At 41.7% G+C, this 23,791-nt stretch overlaps 1 protein-coding gene and 1 long non-coding RNA gene across 3 annotated transcripts in view; both read left to right on the top strand.

Moving 5' to 3' along the window:
- gabrb4 (gamma-aminobutyric acid type A receptor subunit beta4) overlaps positions 1-23,791 on the top strand; it is a 91,699-nt gene that overhangs the window by 55,834 nt on the left and 12,074 nt on the right. For both annotated transcript variants that reach the window (XM_015961149.3, XM_015961148.3), the window contains exon 4: positions 1,407-1,627. In XM_015961149.3, coding sequence (XP_015816635.1) covers positions 1,407-1,627 — 221 coding nt within the window. The remainder of the gene's footprint in view (positions 1-1,406; positions 1,628-23,791) is intronic.
- On the top strand, positions 22,122-23,689 carry LOC139072221 (uncharacterized). Its single transcript, XR_011521811.1, has 4 exons — positions 22,122-22,232; positions 22,771-22,866; positions 22,957-23,046; positions 23,505-23,689. It is a non-coding gene; the product is annotated as an uncharacterized lncRNA (long non-coding RNA).

The following is a 23,791-nucleotide window of genomic DNA, read 5'->3' as shown; positions in this document are numbered from 1 at the left end:
GAATGGGTGAATGACTGATTGTGTTGTGAAGCACCTTGGGGGGTTGTAGAACCCTAAGAAGGTGCTCTACAAATACAGACCATTTACCATGGGGAGATGTCTGCTTAAGCTGTTGCCCCAGCAACCTGATTCTAGATGAGATGGATAGCTGTGCTATCATGGTAGAATGAAGAATAGATAAATAAAATTAGCTTAAAAAACAGTTGCAATTTTGACAATTTATTTATTTATTTATTTGTAGAGGTAAGTCAACCATTTAACTGAATTGACAATCTTGTAGGCAGAATAATGGATATAAAAATAGTCCCAAGTGGCAGCTCTGCTTGTGTCATAGGAAGAGCTGCTAAAGTGTCTCACAGTCTTGCTGCTCAATAAATCTGTGAGACACTGACACACAGGAGGTTCACGCTTATCCACGCAATTTGCTGGCAATCAGAAATGCAGGCTGAGCAGAGAAAAATACAATATGGCTGATGTCTGAGGGATGACGTCAGTATGTCTCTCAGCTCTTTCTGTAGTTCAGTCAGCGTGACAAAATCAGTTGGCGTGCAGCTTCCAAATGCAGCTGCTTTTCCTTCTGGTGCTGATGAAATTACAGCGCTATGTGTACAGGATCAATGAACCATCATCTGCAGCACTAATTATCTCTCCTTGACATTATTCAGATAAATACATTACCATACATGGATAATGGTATTTATGGATATTCTAATTCTCTAACTCACTTTTAAAGAGGTTCTTTACTGAGAAACATGTTTTACTTATTATTTTTGAAAATGATTGACCACCCTGATTTTAACGTACTAAACGTGAAAATAGTCTCCCACACCTATCAACTGCATTTGCTTATGATAGAAAATAAATGGTGAAACTCTAGATTTGAGAATCCTGACAGATCTACGTCACACTTTCACTAACATTCTTGGACTCACCCATCTTGACTCGTGCCAGGGAAGGCTGTTGTTGGGTTAGCAAGCAGGAAACAGCAGACGTCTTAGCTAGTAGAACCTAACTGTTAGCATTAACAACTTCCCCACATGGCAGAACTCCTCCAGGCTTGTGTTATTTGGGGAGGTAAAACATCGTTGCAGGGCAAACAGTCAGTGGTATAGTCATGTTGCTGCTAGCCAGTCAGAGGCTAGATATCCAAATATCAGGAAATACCACTCCAAATCTTGTCGTCTCAAGATACTTTGTCCTCCAGCTTAAACAGGTGGACCTGAGCTTTTATCCCCAGAGTAAAACTTAAAAGGCATTGATTCCTACTATAGACCACTGCAAATGTATTAAAAATATGAGTAGAGGACGTCTAGACCAAAAATATGGTGTATCTGTTGAAACTATGTGTAAAGCTGCCTGTGGTTTTGTGTCGGTGACTTTGTTAGTTTTTCTCTCTGCCTTCACAGGACTACACCATTACAATGTATTTCCAGCAGAGCTGGAGAGATAAGCGTTTGGCCTACGGTGAGCTGAACCTGAACCTGACATTGGACAACCGTGTAGCTGACCAACTCTGGCTTCCTGATACTTACTTCCTCAATGACAAGAAGTCTTTTCTTCATGGTGTGACAGTCAAGAACCGAATGATCCGACTGCACCCTGATGGCACTGTCTTATATGGACTAAGGTAAGGCAAACACCACCCAACACTCGGTGTGCTCTTTGGCAGTAGTAGTTCATCTACTCATGATTCAACATGTTCTGGTTCAGAGATGGTGTTTAGAATAAAAATATAGACTAATCGTAGCAGTAGCAAAGATTTTGCTCTGAAAGTTTCATTAGCCACGCACCATTGTGAACTGAGCAAGTCTACCATTGGCTCGGCGAAATGTAGGTCGGGCCAGTCACAGTGCTGTGTTTGTAGAGAGACATTGTGTGGGCTTAGTACTATTTTTTTTTCTTTTTTACGATGACAGAGCTGCAACTAAGCAAAACAAAAAATGATAGCACCAGTTCAGGCATCGACAATTTAGACTTGGGCTTTTTTTTAGTCCTTTTTAGAAGACACACCGTGGAGGCAAATCAGCGCAATACTGCCACCACGGTGTGTCTTGTGTACATGCTGTGGTGGCTTGGCATTGCAGGAATTTTGCTGCATTCGTGCCGCCACGCTTGGTAGTAATATTGCCGCAACGCCTGACTTGTGAATGCATATTACGCCTTGGCGCAACAGAGGGAGGTGTCATGATCACGTGGGAAGTTATTGCAGAGCTCCGGCCAGCAGTGATATTGAAAATGAAGGTAAACATTAAGGAAGATAAACATTACATCATCAGCACCCCAGCAGAACGTGTCAAACTCTGGGAACCGGTGATGGTTGTACCCTTGTGCCTGCCTGAGCGTTCGCGGCTCCCGGGTCAGGGGGTTTACCATTTTTGGCGTCTGCCTGATTAATCCTGGTGGCTGCCTAGTGGGATCTAGGTCCCTGGGCTCTGTTGGGTCCCCGGCGGGGGCTGGTTGCCCCTGGGTCCACGGTCATTGGGTTCCGGACTCGGCTGGCTTGGGGGTGGGAGGCTGCGGGCGGGCCTGTGGGCTTGCCACTGATTTCCCCCAGGACTCTGCCGGCTACTGGTTGTGGCCCCCCCAGGCAATCCTCAACACCTCTCGAGGGGAGCAGGGGCTTTTCTGGTCGCAGTCTCCCTGGGGTCCTTGCTCTCTGGGGCAGCTCCTGGATCTTTGAAACTTGGAGCTCCTTCCATCTCCTACACATCTTTGGGGGGCAGATCTGTGGCCCCTCACACTCTCTATTGGACGCTCCTATAGAGAAACCTTACATATACAAGCGCGTGTACACACACAGGTGCTCACATGGTGCTCTCATAAGTATGGACTTGGGCACGTTCAACACATGTCTTAAGGCTGTGGTTGGCACTTAATACACTGTGATTTATTATTGTGATTGTTCAGTAAAACAATGTTGATTTTATATTTCCTCATCAGGTTGACACAGTGATAGCTTGCTCCTGTTGTATTGTTGTGTGTCCCTTTTCTTTTTTTTTCTCTCCTTCTGCAGGTCTAGAAGCAGACTCTTGTTCATCATTGATTGTTTTTGTGGAACCCCCCTTCCTTTTGTCTCTTCCTTTCTCTTATACCTCTGTCTCCGTGTCTGGTCGGAATTACAAGCATTCAAAAAACAATAACAATTAAGTTTTAAGTATCAGGCGTGACATTAAAAGCAGAAGCTTTGATGCTCCACCTGAGAGTAAATCTGTGAGGCTTGTCACCAGCATTCAGACATTAGTTCTGTTTGCTTCACAGCCAGACAGGACATGGTAAAAAATAAAAATAAAGGGCACGATTGCGCAACATAGGGAGCCTAACCCCTTCTTTCCACGGGAGCCGTCAGCAGCACGTTACTGCAGCAGCATGTCATAGCTGCTGATAGGAACCGCTGTGGTCAACAGAACCTTTTTCATCGGAGCCATCAGCAGCCATCAGCAGCGCGAGTCGGCCGCGTCTCAGGAGCAGCATGTTGCGGCCCTTACGCGCCGGTTTATTTTCTATGCGCGACGCCTCTGAAATGGGTCAAGTTCGACATTTTTGGGGAAGGAAAGACAGGAAATTGGACACGGAAATGGAGCGAAGCTCCCGAGATTTTCAGAATAAAAAAACGTACTGCCTTCTGGTTGCTTTACTTTAAAAAAAAGTTACTAACTGTGCGGCCCCGTGAGAAGTTATCACCTAGCTAGCGGTTTCCTTTGTTTATCAGGTCCATATTGGCGATTATAAAATAGACAGAACATAAAACACAAACCTTTTGGAGCCATGTTGTAATTTTCTCCTGCTTGTTGTTGTGTTTACTGACGAAGTCACTCGTGTGACTTTGTGCTCTGTCGGTGACAGCTGCTCCCCTGCTGCTTCGCGTCTCGTGGGAAGGGCCAAGCAGCAGCTTTTCTTTCTTTCTTTCTTTCTTTCTTTCTTTATTGAACATGCATGCAAATCAATAGACAACCCAAAGCATTCAAAAAGTATCCAAAAAGAAACCCACACATATGTATATGCATATATACACATACACACATACATACATATATATATGTATATATGTATATACATATATATATACATATATATATATATATATACATATATATATATATATATATATATATATATATATATATATATATATATATATATATATATACACATATAGAACATGTTCAATGGGAAGGGAACGAAGCTCTGGTAGCTTATATAATCCCCCCACCCAAATCAAATTTCAAGAAAGACAAAACAAAAAAATATATATATTTTCCCTACACTGAGTGTCATTGCCATTTTCCTATAACATGTTTTATCCTCAATCACACAAACCAAATTTACATTTTCTCATGTTTCTCATGACTTTATTGTTGTTCTAAAATATGTATGCCTAAAGTTAAGTTTGTATCTGAAATTATATACGTTATCTGGTTTTATAAATAGCATTAATAATTTGTGTGGTAATAATTTCCTATGCACTTTAAACATGAATGTCGCTGTATATAGCTGAATTAAATCTTTAAATTTTAGTATTTTAGAATATATAAATAACGGATTAGTGTGGTCTCTAAATCTAACATTGTGAATGACAATGCTTACGCAAGCAAGACGTGCTGCTGCAGTAATGTGCTGCTGACGGCTCTGGTGGAAAGAAGGGGTTAGTCACTTCTGCACCATGGGTCCCCGGAAGAATGAAAAAAATGAATGAAAGTCAATGGGGCTAACTACGCTATTTTCTAATTCTGCTTGTTTTGTGCCATGGATTTCACATATGATGTCCGTGAATTTTAAAGACACATTTTGATACCAAGAACGTGTTTATTTTCAAATGGGGATAAATATTATTTTAGGTTTTTGTGAAGATAAGTCCAGGACTACAAATGCACATCACGAAAGTGACGTCATCAAACCAGACATGGAGAAAACTGAGAGAAAATGCCTGTAAGGTCAGCAAAATTCCTACAGGAGGAAAGAACCACCATAAATCGGGCCATTTGGTAAGTAGCAGCTACTTTGGGGAGAGGAGAATATGTGGTGGCATATGCAACGTGCCGATGTTTGATTTGTAGTCATGCTAATTACGAACTTTTACAAGCTGATGAATCTCAAAGTACATGCCTGGCATGGTCGAAACACCCATCATTACTTTTAATTTAAATTGCAGTACAACATATCTGTGATCCAGGGGCGTAAGGCAAAGCGGCTTAGAAAATTGCGTTTTTAGCCCCGTTGACTTGCATTGATGTTTTCGTTCTTCCAGGGACATGTGAGCCGGCTGGAAAGGGAGGAGACTTAGGTTCCCTATTACCACCACGGTCTAATCACTTATAAATGACCTAAGGCTCCTTGATGCCGCCATGGCATTGTGGCAAATTAGTGGCATTATTTTCTAAAAACAGCTTGAATGAGCGCAGCTTCGATAACAATAAAAAGCAAGTTATGTCCAAGATAAATGGAAGTCCCTGGTAGGGCAGAGACCGCCCCAATTGCCTCATTCCCCTATTCCCCCTTTATACTGCCATTGCCTAATCTTTTGAAAAAAGGATACAATTGTGCCACATTACAGCTACGGTCTGACCACTTAGAAACAAACTAAGGCTCCCAGATGCCGGCTCGGCGGCATAGTTTTCTAAAAAAAAGTTTTTGAAACATGAGCAGCCATGCCCTTTACTTCAAAAATGATCGTGTATGGTGGACTGACCTGTTGACAGAATTATGTAGTGATGAAGACCTTAGATTGTCCATTGCTATAATCTATCCTAGCAGTGTCCAAATGCATGCAGAAACAATTCGAAAGACATCTATTGATTCTGCCCCACTACAAATCCCCGTCTATGGGTCAGGGCCCGAGATTATATTTACAACTATGGGATGCTTGCCAGACTAGTTGTTTCATGGACTTTTGTAGGAACCAGCAGTCCATTCTTTCTGATTCCTGGAAAACTGTAAACCCAAGAACTGCTCATAGGTGGATTTTCCTAGCCTGGCTTGCCAGACTCATCCTCTGTTTAATTCTGCACAGTGAAAAAGTCTGGTAACTCACAGGCAGAGGCACTTGAGAGGCGGGACTAGGCAGCTCAAAGTAACCAATCAGAAAAAAGATGGAAATCCCGACTGTATCGCACGACGCTGTCGTTTTCTAGCTGTAGTAAAAAAAATAGCGTCTGGCAACGGTGCAAACATCTTTTATTTTTTTTTTAGAAGAAATGCTTTTAGCGCTTCTACTTGTGGCTTTAACGACATTTGAGTCATTTAGAACAGAGAAAAGAGCCGCAGTGAACTCAGTCGCTGTCTTTGCTGTTAATGAGAAAGTGAGCATCGCTGTGTGTGACGTCCGCGGCACTGTAGTTTTTTAGCTGTAGTCAAAAATGGAGTCTGGCGACAGCGCAAACATCTTTCTTTAGAAGAAAGGCTTTTAGGGCTTCTACTTGTTGTGTCCAAGTTATTTAGACCAGAGGAAAGAGCCGCAGCGAACTCCACTTCAGTCGCCATGTTCGACAAACTCTGCATTGTGGTGTGTGACGTTCGATACTAAGCGCTGATTGGCTCCTCTCACAAGGAGGGGCTATTTGAATAGGAGAGTTACCAGACTCATTCTCTGTGCAGAATTAAACAGAGGACGAGTCTGGCAGGCCAGGCTAGGATTTTCCAGAAAATCGGCAGCTTCTGCAGTACTGCAACCAACCTCTCAAACTTGATTTATTTGACCAACGTCATGGTATAAAACCACCTCTTATCCATGTGTTATGGTCACATTGAGTGTCTCTCTGAGATTGTTGCAGCACTTTAATAATTCAAGAAGCTTCAGATAGAAAGATACGGGTAGAGGAGAAATGTTTCATGCATGCTGAGATGCACTTCACCTCCCAGTGACCCAGAGAGGAAATGGACAAACTGGATCTACAGTGTTTAAAAATACCCCTTTAAGAATGTGAAAAAGTCATCCACACAGAAAAACTCTTAGCACACATATAATACTCATGATTACCTTAAATAGAAAATGGATAGTAGATGCTGTCTGTCATTTACCTCAGTGTTTATGTAGAAATGGAGCAAAGGATTATTATGGCTGCCTGAGATAACCTGTGGCTATGGAAAAAACACAAATGTCCTGATGTTGGTATGTATTGTTTAATCCAAGCATAAAAGGAAATATGACAGATTTATATTTGGTAACAAAGGCAGGCTTGAAAGTTTTTTTTTTTTAAGTTAAAGTTCAAGACACGCAGTCTGTATTTCTGAAGGCATCAAAGCTACATTCAAGCACAGGTTTTCTGACCCCGAGAGTCTAAAAAAAGACTTGAAATCTTCATGCCTTCATCTTCCCAGATGGCTGTGACAAAACAGGCAATGAGGTCAATGTTAAATGTGAACAATGGCACCTGTCTGAGGTCCCCTGGGTGCTGTTATAAGTAAGAACACGTTTGGTCGCTGCTTCGTCTTTTTAACTGAAGTCATTTTCAAAAAGAGGTTTGATTCAATCAAAGACAAAGCAAACTTGTTTTACTCTAATAAAAAACCCAAATAAACATGGCAAAATAAATATGATTGCAAGATTTATGATTTAATTCACAATAAATAAATATGATAATGAACTTTTAATGAAGGCATCAATAACCTTTAGTTTATCAATGTTTAACTATTACAAAGATATAATGGTAAAAGTCTATTTTTCGCTTTCACAACTCTTCATCAGTCTGGTGAAAGTGCAGCTTGACTGGTTTGAAAGTGGTGAATAAATATTAAGAAGAAGTCTTTACTGCGACTAAGCTAAGTTTGGGCTCTTGAAAAGACACTTACAAACAAAAAAATTCAAATGCGAACTTGATAGCATTCTTCTATAAATCCCAAAACATTTTTGTGACTTACTTTTGTAATAATTTAAGCAAAAATAAAGCTACTGAGTTATTAACCATAAGAAATATAACATACTAAGAGAAAATATTACAGAATTGTTAATATTGCTGCCAGTAGCATATTAAGGTCTCAATAGTAACAGGGTTTCCCCCTGCGCTTTACAAGCCTGGCTGGCCATCAGGTCAAGCGTCCACTCCCCTTCCTGCTGTCATGGACAACGAACAGCAGCAACCAATCCTCTGTTGACACTGCAGAAGCTTATTGAAACAATAACACAGTGAATCTGTGTCGTAGTCAAAGCTAAGGGTGGTCCAACTAAATATTAATGTAACCCTTTTCTTTTGGGGACAGGCAGTGTGTTTGATATCAAACACGATCGCCTTCATTTTGGTTTAATGGTGGGGCAGCAGTAGCTCAACAGGTTGAGTGGGTTGTCCAGTAATTGGAAGGGTGCAGGTTAGATCCCGGCTCCGGACAGAGAATTCTGCTGTTGTGTCCTTGGGCAAGACACTTAACCCACCTTGCCTGCTGGTGGTGGTCGGAGGGACCGGTGGCGCCTGTGCTCGGCAGCCTCGCCTCAGTCAGTGCGCCCCAGGGCAGCTGTGGCTACATCGTAGCTCATCATCAACAGTGTGTGAATGTGCGTGTGAATGGATGAATGATACACTGTAGTGTAAAGCGCTTTGGAGTCCTTACTCTGAGAGGCGCTATACAAGTGCGGGTCATTTATCATTTATTTAAACCAGTACTTTTGAAGTCTTGAGGGGTTTAGTGAACTCGCAGGACCAGTGAGGAGGATGGTGGAGAAACTGCTCTGCGTCTGAGACGCTCCCTTGTGGGGACCGACATGCTGCTTAACCGTTATGCGCCGCTGATGCCTCCAGTGCAGACTGGGGGTGACATGTAAGCCTTAAACAAATCATTGCTGTGGAAAAAAAAAATGTAAAAATGAAATTTAAACTTATGGCTGACAGTGTTTGTCCTGAGGACGTCTATATTTCAGATACCATTGCATTTTCTTTAACTTGTCAGTTTCTGCGTCCCCACCTCCTGCTCGCCGTATGGTTAGTTCTCGTTTTCTTAATGAGAGCACAGCTAACAATTTTTCTGCTGCTTTTGATCCACCCTGTTCTTCTGATAACGACCCATATTCCTTAACTTCTCAGTTTAACGAGCATTGCCTCTCCATTCTGGACAACATCTGTCCTGTCAGAACCAGATCAGTTCCTGCAGTGAACCCTACTCCCTGGTTTAATGACAGCCTTCGCAGCCTGAAGCGCCAATGTAGAAAAACTGAGCGCTTGTGGAAGAAACCCCATCTCCACGTCCATCTGCTGCACCTAAAGGATCTTCTAACATCCTTTAACTCTGCAGTCAGAGATGCTAGGGTTTCCTATTTTTCCAACCTGGTGTCCCAGAGCAAAGGGAACCCCAAGGTGCTGTTTAACACCATCAGCAGCATCATCTCTCCTGCCTCTCCTACAGCCTCCATCCACTCTGTTGTAGACTGTGAGAACTTTCGGTCTTTCTTTGTGGACAAAGTCAATAAGGTTAGATCTAGCATCTCTCCTTCAGCCTTATCGCTGCCTCTGCTGACTACAACCAGGCCCATCATCCTAGATAGCTTTGCTCCTGTTTCTTTGCCTGAGTTAACCAAACTAGTTAACTCTATGAAGACCTCTGCATCCCCCCTCAACATCTTACCCTCATCTTTGTTGAAAGTGCTTTTCAGTCCATCTGTCCCAGCGTGCTCTCTATAATTAATGCTTCTCTGGTTTCTGGTCAGGTCCCTGCTTACTTTAAGAATGCTGTAATCCACCCGCTTCTTAAAAAACCGGGTCTCGACCCCTCTCTCCATAGCAGCTTCAGACCCATCTCTAAACTTACGTTCATCTCCAAGATCTTGGAAATGGTTGTGGTTAAACAACTCACAGCTGCTCTTGATGAACATAACATCTATGATTGCTTCCAGTCAGGTTTTCGTAGAGCTCATTCTACTGAAACAGCTCTTCTTAGGGTCTTTAATGACCTTCTGACTCACAGTGATGCAGGGGACTGTTCTGTTCTGGTCCTGCTGGACCTGACTGCAGCGTTTGACACTGTTGACCATCACCTGCTACTGGAGAGGCTGAGAGACTGGGTAGGCCTATCAGGAACTGCTCTAGAGTGGTTCTCCTCTTATCTTTCTGAGCGTTCCTTTTCTGTGGCCGTCTCCAAGTTTAGGTCCTCCACCACCTCCCTTACCCATGGTGTCCCACAAGGTTCTTTGCTGGGGCCTCTGCTCTTCCTCCTTTATCTGTTCACTCTTCAGCACATCCTGAGCTCCTTCAAAGAAATTCCCTACCATCTTTATGCAGATGACATCCAACTGTGCATCTCCTTTAAGCCCCATGAGATGTCTAAGCTGCAGCTGTTACACACCTGCTTAGACTATCAAAACCTGGATGGCTGGGAGCTTTCTTCAGCTGAATGAAGATAAGACTGAGATCCTCATCTGTGCCCCAGACAAGCTGGTTCCCAAAGTCAGAGACTCTCTTGGTCAACTTGCTTCTCACACCAAACCTTCCGTCAGGAATCTTGGTGTGACCTTTGACCCAGCTCTCACCCTGGATTCTCATGTCAGTTTTCTTGTCCGCTCTTCCTTCTTCCATCTCAGGAACATTGCTAAGCTGAGTCCCATTCTGTCCCACTCTGAATTTGAGACAGTTGTCCACACCTTCATCTCTTCACGGTTAGACTACTGTAACTCTCTTTTCACGTGTCTGAGCAGAACCTCCCTGAACCGTCTACAGGTAGTTCAGAATGCCTTTGCTCGGCTTCTGACCAAGTCCTCCAAACACACCCACATCACCCCGCTTCTCCTCCAGCTTCATTGGCTGCCAGTCAATGTCAGAGTTCATTTCAAGATACTGGGCCTTACATGGACAAGCACCATCTTACATTGGTGATCTTCTTAGTCCCTACACCCCCAGCAGGTCCCTGAGGTCCAGTGATCAAAGCCTACTGGTTGTGCAACGCACCAGGCTAAAGACCAAAGGTGACAGATCATTTGCTGCTGTGGCCCCCAGACTGTGGAACTCTCTCCCCCTGAGCCTGAGATCAGTGGACTCAGTGGACTCCTTTAAAAAGCAGCTGAAGACTCACCTGTTCACGCTGGTTTTTGTATGACCTTGCTCACCACTCTCTCTTTATTCTGCTCTCCCCACCTATTCCTCCTTCCTCAGGATCCACTGATTTCCCTCTTTCCTATTCACTCTCTCTCTTTCTTAACATTTTTTAAAATCACAATTGTCTATTTTTTGCTCATTTTAAATATATTTTTAACCATTTTCTAAATTATTTTTATATTTTTACAAAATTTTTGTTTTTGTGAAGTGCCTCGTGATTTTTATCCTGAGAGGTGCTATAGAAATGATATTTTCTTCTTCTTCTTCTTTTACCAAACGTCATGGTACCTAAACTAAAGGAAACATGCTAGAAAAAAGTTATTACAAACTTTACTCTTTGATTTTCTGTTTTGATTTAATGTGAAACTTCACACACACACACACACACACACACACACACACACACACACACACACACACACACACACACACACATGTTTTTATGGGTTTGTGTGGACAAAAAATTCTGAGTTGTTTGTGTGGACCCTGACTTCCACTATAGCCAGAATGGTGCAAAAATTATGTTTAACTCTAGGTGGGACAAAGGAAGCTTCCTCTAGGATTTTGGTTGTGTGGACTGGGTAAATGTCCACACAATGGTGAATGTCCACACAATGTTGGTCTCCCATCAGGGGTTGGTCCACACAAACCCATAAAGACAAGTGCACACACACACACACACACACACACACACACACACACACACACACACACACACACACACACACACACACACACACACAATCTGTTGTAGCATCAATAAACAAACCCTCCCACAAACAGTTAGTTTTTTGAATGTGTTTTGTGCACTCGTGTGTGTATTAGATGTATTCTGCATGGAAAAACTTTGCACCACCATCAATCGAAGCAGGTAGAGGCCCGAGAGAATCTTGGTGCCAAATTTGTACTAAATTACACGGCACCATCTGATCTGAATAAACAATCCCAGCTGCTCGGCTCGGCACACACGGAGGTTCCTCTGGAACCAGACAAGTACAAGCAAAGGCAGAATAACTCCATAGCTCCAGGCATGTTTTTACACCACCATGCAGTGTGTGCAAAATTAGATTTTTAATTCTGCTCCCATGTTCTGAGTTTAGAACATCCACAACAGCTGCACATCTCAGCTTCATGCTATCCGTAAAACAACACAGTGTTGGTGTGTAGGCATCTCAGACCACGAACCATTATTACCTTCAATGATGACTTTTTTAATTCCAGTAATTGCACGTTATTAAATGGATATTAGTGACTCCATGAGTCGTCCTGCTATAGTTATAGCAGAAACTCAGTGTGATATAATTATGACAGCAGGATTATGTTGATACTGTTCTTTGAGTCGTTCTTTATCACTTCTTTAATGAAGAGTGTGCCACTCTAACCGCGTGTGTCACTTTCTGCTTCTTATGCATTTTACAAATACACAATATGGTCTGTATTTATAGTAATTAATGAGGACAAAATACTGTGGGGGCAGTGGCTGTGTCTCAGTAGAAGTGGGTGGTGTGAATACACTGAGACATCCGCTACAAGCTGCTGGTTTGAAGCCAGTGTAACACCTGTTTTGTGTCTCCACCACAATGAAAGTAAAATCTACTCCTGAGACACTAGCATCATATGTTTAGCTCTTCCAAATCATCTGAAGTGGATTTCTGTGGGAAGGCATGAACTGTTCATATCTTATACATTATGGATAGGTTTTTGATTAACCTGAGTTTGGATAAACGGAAATTAGAGCTGAGCAGACTCGTGTGCTAACCCCTGGGCAAATTGGAGTCACCTTTACAATGAAGTATGCTAGCTCAATATTGTAGATATCTTCCAATCAAAAACAGGGAGTGCTAAACTCCTGTTGAGTCCAAAGCAAGATGGGTGAATTATTAAAATGGGTCTACACTTGTTATTTCACCAAATGTGCTGTGGTCTAAAATGAATGCCTATGCAGCCGTTTTCTGTGGAATAAAGCTCTGGCGATCCCGTTTTAGGAAGTAGAAGTTAGTCATAAGAGGAGTGCAGAAAACGACAGGATTTGGACTTTTACTCATTAATATGCATAATAAGCAAACATTTCTACTCTGATTGGCTAACAGCAACATGACTCTTCCACTGCTTCTGTTCACTCTTCTTCCTTGGGAAGGAAAACGCAGCGTTAATGTTTTATCTCCACAAAAAACACAAACATGTCTCACCATGTTGTAAAGCTGCTAATGCTAATGGTTAGCTTCTACTAGCTGAGAAGCACTCTGTCCTTTTCTGGTCCCTAACCAATATGAAGCCATTCCCATCTGTACCGGGTCGGTCTGGGCCGGGTAGCCCCAGTCGGCCCCAGCCCGGCCCGGTTGATTCCACACATCCTTGCCTTAAGCCCATGTGGGCTGATTCTACCCACCAATCAGAGGCTTGCTCTAATGGAAGGTGTGAATTTGCTGTCAGCAGTGGGTGTGTTGGCCCTGGTCGGCCTGAAGCAGACCCCCTCGAGAAGAGGGCTGAGAATGAGCCTTGGTTGGCCCGGAAAAATACCAGGCCACCCAGATATGTAAACAACCTACGCTACCCGGCCCGGGCCGACCCGGTACAGATGGGAATGGCCCATAAGTCACGCTCATCTATGTCCAGACCATGGGTTCCAAACTGACAACGAAAATGAACAGGAGTCACTCTGGAACAAACTCTCCGATGACCTGCATCTGATAACATATTTGTCTACTTTTAAATCAAAGCTTAAAACGTTCTATTTCAGCAGGCATTTTATTATTAGGGATTTCCTGGTAGCCATCTGCCCTTTTAGTCTTTTCTTTTAGCTTTTATGATTTGTGTATTTTAATTAGTTTCTTATTCTATCTTTATCATAATCTCTATTTTTATGCTCTATGGTCTAATTTTGTTGTGTAAAGCACTTAGGTCACCTTCCATGGTTGTGGAAAGCACTATATAAATAAACTTCATTGAGAGGATAAAAGTTATGTTCTGAAGTCATTTAACCCTCCCACTGTCCTAATGCGTGTGACGCCGCGAGGAAAGTTCACCATTGAGCAGGATTGATGGTTTATCCCTTGGGTCCATGTGGGAGGGGTGAGGAGTGAGCACCACCTCACCCCTGCTACGTGGACCTCAAGGGATAAACCATCAACCCTGCTCAATGGTCAACTTTCCTTGCGGGGTCACCCAAAAAGACAGTGGGAGGGTTAATATGTGCATGGATTTCACATATGATGGCCGTGAATTTTAAAAACACATTTTGATGCCAAGGAAATGCTTATTTTTGAACAGCGGCAAAACTTATTTTAGGTTTTGTGTGAAAGGACGTAACGAACTAATGTTTGTCTAACAGTATTGACGTCAATCAACCAGACAGAAAATTGGTTGTGAGTTTAGGGAGCGGCAAATGTTTCTTTCAGAACAAAATGAGCATTAAGTGTAGAGAAAACCACTGTAAATATGGCCTTGTGGTCAATGGCAGCTACGCTGGGGGAAGAGTAGATTCTTTGATGACGTCTGATTTGTGGTATTTTTAATTACTAATTTTTACAAGCTAATAAATCTCTAATTACATGACAGATTTAGTCGAAACACACATATTTACTTTTCATTTAAACTGAAGTACAACTAAAGTGCAGGTAAGGGTGTAAGGGAAAACGGGTTTCACTTCCATCCATTTATCCTTTTTCCAGGGACCCATGAGCCAACCAGAAGGGGAGGAGACTTAGGCTTCTGTACAGACTCCCATGGTCATAAACCAAGGTGGTTTAGGCCATGAATACTAATTTACAGTGTGACGTAGAGCTGTGTGACCTTTTCTGATCTGCAAGGAAATGAGGATATGTCCCTTTAGACAGTTATCTAATTAGGAGAAATTGGTAGAAGTTCTGCAAAATGTCTGGCCAGAATTTTAAGTTTCAAGATAACAGAAATTCACTAGTAAATGTAGCTCATATGTCTAGGCAGAATTAATCTCTAGATTTCTGTACTGAGGTTGATCACAGACCTCTCTACAACAGGTAAGATATTTTTAACCCTTTCTTATGACCCAACTCGTGGGACTGCAACATAGAATGGAGACTGAACTCATTTTTTGGAATTAAGCAGTACTAATAAGAAAAGCTAAATCCCAAACAGGGAGGCGGTCCAGAGGTGATCTTTCCTGAAGCTACACCAAGCAGGCTTTTATCCTCCATCCACAGGTGATGCCTCAGTGCATTCAAGGACTGCACAGCTAAGCCAATGGGACAGAGAGGTGTGATACCTTTAAGAACTTGATAAGATTCAGTTTAGTTAATTTACAGAGTCTTTTCTGGCATCAAAGACCACCAAAAACAACAATTCCATTTGACTGTATCAATGAATAAATAACTAAGAAATAAAATCATTTCCCTCAGCTGTAATGGAGTCTAGCAGATGACACCAAGCCCTTGGATCTGTCCTCTATACCTTATATAGTTTTATTCACCACAGTAAATCTATGGAGCATATCATCAACATCCAGTTGTGGTTTCAGAGTCCTTACGAGCCTCCTGTGAATGTATAATTAAACCTCGGTGTTAAATGTGAGGTACTTGTTTGAGCTTTTATTGTTCCAGGAGACAGACAGTCTCGTTTCAGTTGGTTTGAATTTTGTTCCTCTCTGGTTTGAGCTGCTGCAGATTGTGCAGAATGGGTTTTAAGAACGGTGTGTTACGCTCATGCACTTCACACACACACACACACACACACACACACACACACACACACACACACACACACACACACACTCTGCACCGCTCTTTGTGCTGCAGTCTCAACACTCCCCATTTAATGTGTTTGTCCTTTATTTTTAGCTCTGATTCATCTCTTGTCCTGCATGTCACTGTGATTATTACCAAAGTTGCACTCATCAGCCTGATCTATTTTTATACTTATTTTCAGCAGAAGCTGACAGCCTGCAAACTTTTTGTCTTTTTTCACACTGATCTGGTTCTGCGTGTTGAATAGTGTAGCTTTTGTTCCTTTTATTCTGTCAAATTCAGATTTCTGCATTAGATTTCACATGCCGTACACACTCAGTTCAGCCATGAAGAGAACCAAAATTTGATTATGTAAAGCAACAACTAAATTAGTGACCCGTTCATATTTTTAAACTGAGAGTGATGGTAGAAATAGATTTTCATAGGATGAGGTTGATGCCTCAGTACATCCAAGGTGAACATTATAGTGGAATGTGTGGTTTTAGAGCTCATATCAATCCCATAATCCTAAAGGAAATGTAACGGGGTAAAGTAATTTTACTTGATAAAATTAATTATTTCTACAAAACTTTGTAGTATAAGCAAAAAAGCTTTAGTTTACTCATTGCTTAAAATTTTCTTACTTTCTGTTTCACTAAAGAAGGATTTTCAACTTTGACCATCTTAATCTTGTCACAACGTGCCGGTGAGTGAGGCAGATACAAGGATCCACATGCGGGTGAGGGAAGCAGGCAGGCAGACAAACGGGAACAAGTAACAGTCTTTAATGAGGAGAGCACGCAGGACAATGAAACAATGAACCAACCAAACAAAATTGACTAACAGGGTTTAAATACAGGAGGAGCTGGGACCTTGGGTGATTGGGAGACGAGAGTCAGGTGGGAGCAATTAACATGAACACAGGACTGAACCGAATGGGGAGACAGGACAGGGTGTGACAAATCTATTGGTTTTAAGTTATGGAACACACAGGTTTTCTGCTACTTCCTAACAATAAACACTGAATGTTTCACTTACAGGCTTTCGTCTAGGATACAACAACAACGCAAATCACTGATCCTCCAAAATATGTTGAATAAAAATGACAAAAAAGTAATTTATTTGTTCATTAAAGGTGTGGTTTACTCTTTTATTCATTACGTTTGCAATAATCTCTAGTGTAAATCACTGCTTTATGATTCATTTAAAAAAGCTATGATGATTCTTTTCTGAGATGCAAAAAATTTGGTGGGGCGGATGTGGGCTGAAAACAGCAGGATTACTCATTATTATTAATGATATGCACACACCTCGCTTCTGATTGGTTAACAGAATGCATTCAGCCATGTTGCAAAGTCAATGTGGCATAGGTATGTGAGGATTCTCCAATCCTAGCATTTCACTGTCTATTTTCTATCAGAAGCTAATGCAGGAGATAGGTGGAGGAGAAAAAGTCCAAGTGACTGATTATAATCAGAAATAATAATTTAAAAAATGTCACACATTTAACAACACCTTAGAGATGTTTTTGTACATTTTGTAGTGACAAGAAGGGGCAATAATTACTATATTTACCATTTTAAACATATTCCTGAACAGCTTCTGTTTACAGAAATAGTTCCAGTGGGCTGATAAGCTAACAGCTAGTCTGAACCTAGCCTAAATATCACCCGCAGCAACAAAATGTAGCACTTTTGGTGCATGCTGGAGTCAAGTCTGAAAGGAATCTCTGAAATACTCGTGTCATTTTAAATTGATGTAAAAGGTTAGCATGTAATGCTGCATGAAATTATATGAAATGCTGGTGACCGGAGCTGTTTAATGAACCGCTAACTAGACGTTAGCTTCTCAGTCTTGTTGGATGAAAACACCATTTCTCTAGACTGATGCCAATGAGGATGCTGTAAAACAATACAAATCCTATCCAGCTTTCCTAATTTGTATACAACAGAACTCTAAAGTGCTGTGCAACAAATATAAAGACAAATAAAAAGAAATAGAGATAAATCAATTATTTGAACGAGGAACCATGAATCTTGATTATTATGTTATTATATTATTATTATGTGTTCTGATCAAGAGCAATTTCTGGGTCAGAAGTCACTGTTGTCATGCAAAAATGTTTGCAACCATAATGTTAACATTTTATATTAATACTAACAAAATAATATTAGCTCAGAGAAATCCCGACTGCACGAGTTTCGTAAAATGCCAATATGACCCCTAAGTAAATGGGGTCATATTGTAGTAATAACCCCAGAATATTAGTCATTATTCATAACTTCTAGCACATAAAAACTTCTCAAAATGGCCCTAATTTAATTTTATTGCTTACTTTTAATCAAATGAATGATGTAATAAATTCCATCTCTTTTTCTTTTAGAAGCATGAAAATGACAAAAACTCAACTCTACACCATTTTGCTTGTGAACCCTTTTAAAAAACAACCCAAAACCTCAAATTCTGCACATCTTCATGTTACACTGAGAAAATGTTTGAACCACCAACTAAAGAAAGAAAGCGGAAGATTGGGAGATAGCCTGGTTGTTACAGATTCAGACTCAGTAGAGCAGTGTGGAGCGGGTTTCTCCACCTTGCCTGTGAAATGAGAGGCTGAATCATCATTAGCAGGCTAACAAAGCCGGTTTGATAGTGTGCTGGGTCCTGAGAGCATTGAGGGCTTTGTTGAGCTAAGCTCTCGCCAGATTGTGTTTTCTTTCTTCCCATTCCAGTGACTCTGCTCTCTCTTGTTCTTCGGTTTATTAAGCCAAGTGCTGTGATAGTACAATGATCTCCTTTGGTAAGCCAGCTACCACACAGAGATGGATTCAGGAGTAGACTGTGTGGGCCTCGACAGTATCGATTACATGTATAACAGACATTTAGTCCGTTTGCTCCCAACATCTTTATGATCTGATGAAGCTTGCTCAAAAATACCAGCACATATGTTTCTACATAAAACAAAACTTTTTCTGTAAAGGGGTGTTTTTATCAAACTGAATTTGACATTTTTTTTCTTTTTTCAATTATTTGGGTGTGAAGCTAAAACAGAATTCTGTATTTTTAAGTAATCTTTGCTTTTACGTCACACCTGCTTTTATTTCACACACACACACACACACATTCTTGAATCCAATAAAAGCGACAGACTGCTGAGTCTGGGACTGCGGTGCCTGCTCAGGTCTGCGGCTGCTGATCATCTCTGGTGGGACTCTTAGTTGCTGACCTACATCTGCTGACAGTTCCAAATCCCAAATCCTCACTGTGAGCCCTCCAAACTCATGCCTACTCAAGTGATGACTCTCTCCTGACTTGTTAACTGCCACATATAAAGTAAATTTTATTTCTAGTGTTCTTTTGCCAAGGGATCGGGAATCCATTCCTGCCCATTGCTCCGAGCTGCTGCTGCTGCCTGACTTTCAGCACCTCATCATGCTCGTACACCGTCTGTGGAGAACAAAAGAACCGTGGACTGAATCTGTCGTCCTGTTTGTGATCACAGGAGATACATGACCTCGCTTCGGCTGGATGTTTGGGATAATAAATGATTGCTTCTTCCATATTTTAGTCTGGGTTAGGTCTTACTTTTGAGGCTGCTTTTTGTGGAGAAGAAATGTGCAAGCAGGCAACATTTTTGTTTTCTTTGGTCTTGACAGCATTATAATCTGAGCAGTTTTCTACCATCATTAGGAGCTACAACGCCACGCATTCTGTAGCTTTAATCTGATGAAAACTTTGCTAAATTGCTCTTTAAAATACTGTAAATCCAATAAAAATAATAAGGTAAATGTTAAGTTTATCATTAAAACCAAGCCTACACTGAAGCTCATCCCCACCAGCGTGTGAATGTGTGTGTGAACCCTAAGACCTGGGGCACACAGAAGACAGATGCGCCGCGTCACGCCCGCGCCGTCATTTTAAAAAGAAGTCATTATAGTTACTGAGAGTGGCTACACGGGGTGCGCAACGCCAGAAGCACCAGTCTATTTCACAGTTCTTTTTCAAGCACTGTGGCGCACGGCCGTTTACAACGTTGTGGAGTACTTCAACAGACACTACGCGGGACTATGCGGAACAGCTTTACGGCACAAACCCAACCACAGTATTGATATCTTTAAAGTACTATTGATCTTAAAATATTTAAATAAATAGTGATCTTATCCATTTTTAATGAATTAGTCTGACAAAACACGACAGTAAGTCTGATCACGTAAAAACAAAACAGTTACTATCTGCTTTTTGTTCTCAATTTCCTTGTGATGTTGTGACTATCACGCAACTTTCCAAGAAGCGCTCAGCTGCGCGGCGCCTCCTGTGTGACCATTAGACTTTCCAAAACTGCGGCTCTTCGGCAGCATAGCACATCTGTCGTCTGTGTACCCCAGGCTTAAGAAGGCGGTGTACATACAGGCGATTTACCATGTTAAAGCTGCTGTAGCAAATTTGGAAAACAAATTATTTTAACACCCTTTTTCTGCCTCTTAACTCATTCACTGTCAACCATTTCCAGATCAGAAAAGCCCTTCACAGCCAGCGTTTTTCTGCGTTTTTACAGTTTTTTTTAAGTCACAGAATGTTGCGTGCTAGGATGATGTCAACCCCAAAACCACCAAACCAATGAGTAGACTCACCTCTTACATCAGGAAGAATCTGCGCGTTTCGGTCGTTATTTGTTCTTTGATAATCCGTGGTCAAATTGTGATTGGCAGAAGCTTTTCTAGTTCGCGCCTCACTTTTTTTCAGCAGCGGCCCAAAACAATCTCCTAACACCTGGATTTTCTGCTTCCTGATCACGTGGCATGTGATGTACGCGGATGAAGATTGACTTTAGAGCTGGGATGTTTGTTCTCATGGTGCGGGGGCTCGATCCGACCCCCACGCAGTAAAAAAATGCAAATGACGACTTTAGTCGTCAATGGCAGTGAACGGTTGGATTTAAAATGACGACTTTAGTAGTCATTGGCAGTTAATGAGTTAACAACGTTCTAACATGGTATAGCCATAAATATATAGAGAGATACAAAAAGTGAAAAAAAGTCAAAGTGGTTCTCTCACATTTGTCTAAACCGCCGCCAACAACACGTCTCGCAAAAGCAACCATTGGACCATCACGTTGTCGCTCTCACTACACTGCTTCACTTCCTCACTTCCCTGGGTCCTCTATTCATTACACACTCGTTTAGCAATAGAACACCACTGGTGTGAGAGGTTATCTGCTCAATAATATCTGAGAAGGAGAAACAGTCAGCTGCTACCACTTCAACTTTAGGACAAACTACCAGAGTCCCAAAAAGAAAAAACACCGTTTGAAGTCAAAGACAACAAAAGACGTTTGGACTTGTAAAACAGCAACTGGTGTTTAGCACTCTCTTGTTTCCTCTGGCACACGGGTTTCCATTTCTAGCAGAAAGAAGGGAAAATACCCAAGGGGAGGGGAGAGTGTTTGCATTCAAGACCTAGCTTGTGCTGTAAATTGGCTATAGTCGCTTTAACTGCATACTTGTTTTATTTTAACTTGAAAGGACACTAGACAGTTTGGGCTTGCTTAAATGGCCACTACCGTCCAAACAAACTGTCCTCTGCTCCCCCTCGCTGTGCGATTGTGTTTCTGAACCTAATAACCACACATTAAAGGGTTACTTACAAGAAAAATAGCATGACCGCAAAACACTTTCCCGATGTTGGCTCGTTTGACCCCTTATTTCGTTGCACGTTCTTTTTCTCTTTTTAGCTTGATCAGATAAAGGTTATTTTGGTCTGGTTTCATCTGTTAAAGCATAAACACAGATTAGCATGAAGTGTTACGGGGATGTTCGAGTTGCAAATGCGGTAGTATACACACAAGAAGTGGAGGGGCCTGAGAGATTTTTCATTCACACTGTAAAGGGTCATCTTAGCAACATTTGGCTCAAGAAATGGATTTAAAGGAGACATAACATGAAAAACCCACTTTTTTATCCATTAACACAGTGTGTTTCACATTTTAAGTGTCTAAGTGAGCAAAAAGGCTTATATTATTCACTGGAGTTGCTATTTAGATATTTAATAATTAAGTTTTGGAGATATTTGTCCACCCGTTCAGTTTTTCACATTATCTATTACATCAGTAATTTATTTCGTCAGGATAACTACCAACTATGGTAATGGCCCTCGGCTAAACACAGAGCCAATCCGCCATTTTTTCTTCTCGCTAAGATTTTTTGTAGTCCTATTGGAAAAATGCAGAATGTCTGGTTATTTTAGCCACACACAGCTCAAAACTGTTCCTCGTTTTAAGGAAGGGTGGTGTGGCAGTATTTAAACCCAGGAGCTGATGACACTACTGCTAAAAAAAACACAGAAGAAAAAGTAGTGTGTTTGCATTTGTTTGTGTGTGTGTGTGTGTGTGTGCGTGTGCGTGCGTGCGCGCGCGCACGTGGTTCGTTCGTTCTGTCTCCAGGCTAGTAAGTACTGAGGGCTTCATCTATCTAAAAGGAGTCATTTCCATCTTAATGTGGCAGCACCGGGACACAGCAGCAGAGCGGTAAGCTTCATATCACTCTAAAATGTCGACAAACTTTACTTTAGGTTTACGGGCATTAGCAGCACTAAAGTGTTAGCATCCGGCTTGCTATCGCTAGCACAGTATGCTAGTAAAGTTAGCACCCAGATTAATGTGGATTTGGCTGATTTTCGTGGAATAAAACGTGATTTCTGATCAACGCCTTCTTTTACACCAGATGATAACCTCCCACTGATTGTAGCAGCAGAGAGCCTGTGTGTTATTCTACGTGAGTGTGATGTAATCTTAGCATCCAGTAAATAAAGTCCCATATCAGCTAAAATGCAGCGTGACAAAGTCATTATAGTGCGTCAACACAGTGGATTTAATAGAGTTTTAAAGAACAATCTCTGAGTGGAGTGAGGTTAGTTTTTTTGTCTCACTGCAGATATAAAAACTAACTCTGCATCAGTCAGACGCAGCAAAGCTCACCGTCTGTATGAGCGTGAGCGTCGGAAAGCTGATCAAATCGGCTGTAAAATAATTAAAACCAAAGTAAAAATGCTACTTTGCTTTTTAGAGTCCACATCCAGAAGGCTGGAGCCGTGTTTCACTGACAGGCTGTCAGACTAACGCCCTGATGAGCTCAGCTGGGACAAACTGGTCTGATGTTTAGGTAAGTGAAGATCTGCTTCTCCAAGTCCTTGAGATGCTAGTAAAAAATAATTTAGCCAGCTTGCAAATGTTACTTTTCTTCTCCTCTAAGGAACACAGAACGTTCAGATGTTGGCGTTTCACGTCACCTACTGAGGAAGGAGACCCATCAGTAAAGAGATGGTAGCTGGACCAGACCAAAGTGAGTGATGACACACCTCAGCCACCCTCATCATTAAGAACACCTCACCCCCTGAATCACTCCGTCTGATGACAGCAGAGTGATTTATTTGATGTTTTACTTGTTTAGTCTGTTTAGAAATTATTGAATTACATTATTTTCTGTAATCGACCATCTGATCTGGACGTGTGCAGAATAACTTTCCCCAAGTTCAGCAGCAGCTGGCCTGTAAAAACAGCTGCAGCATGTAGTAAGTCTGTCTGCACTGCTCTCTAATGACCTTCCTTTCATAAGGAATCATTTGTATAATTTTAGTGTCACTATATTATTACATTTGTAAGAAAATATGAAGTCACTGCAGCAAAGTGAACTTGTGAACAAACACAAACGTGACTACAAACATGAAAGCTAAAGAAACAACTTTCCTAAAGCTGCTTGTAAACAAAATATGTCATTAAAGTTATCGTCTATCATTGCAGAATATGGCGATGACATCATGGAACTGGTCTTTGGAAAAGTTTTCCCTGAACCAACTCCGTTTCTAGATGAGGTAGAGAAGATCTGCATCTCACCAACCCTCTGGTCTCAGTATTCAGACAACGGAGGTCTCCCACTGTTATCCAGGACCAGTTTGAAGCCCACATACTGCCCCTCCCTCATCATCAGGAAACATCAATCCGTATCCTGAGGACAACAGAAGACGGCAGGAGGACAGGAACTCTGAGACCTAGACACCACCAGCACCGGGACACAAAGCACCTGTGTG

This window comes from Nothobranchius furzeri, chromosome 10 (genome assembly GCF_043380555.1).
Source record: "Nothobranchius furzeri strain GRZ-AD chromosome 10, NfurGRZ-RIMD1, whole genome shotgun sequence".
Taxonomy (NCBI): domain Eukaryota; kingdom Metazoa; phylum Chordata; class Actinopteri; order Cyprinodontiformes; family Nothobranchiidae; genus Nothobranchius; species Nothobranchius furzeri.
This window is presented reverse-complemented; position numbering and strand designations above follow the sequence as displayed.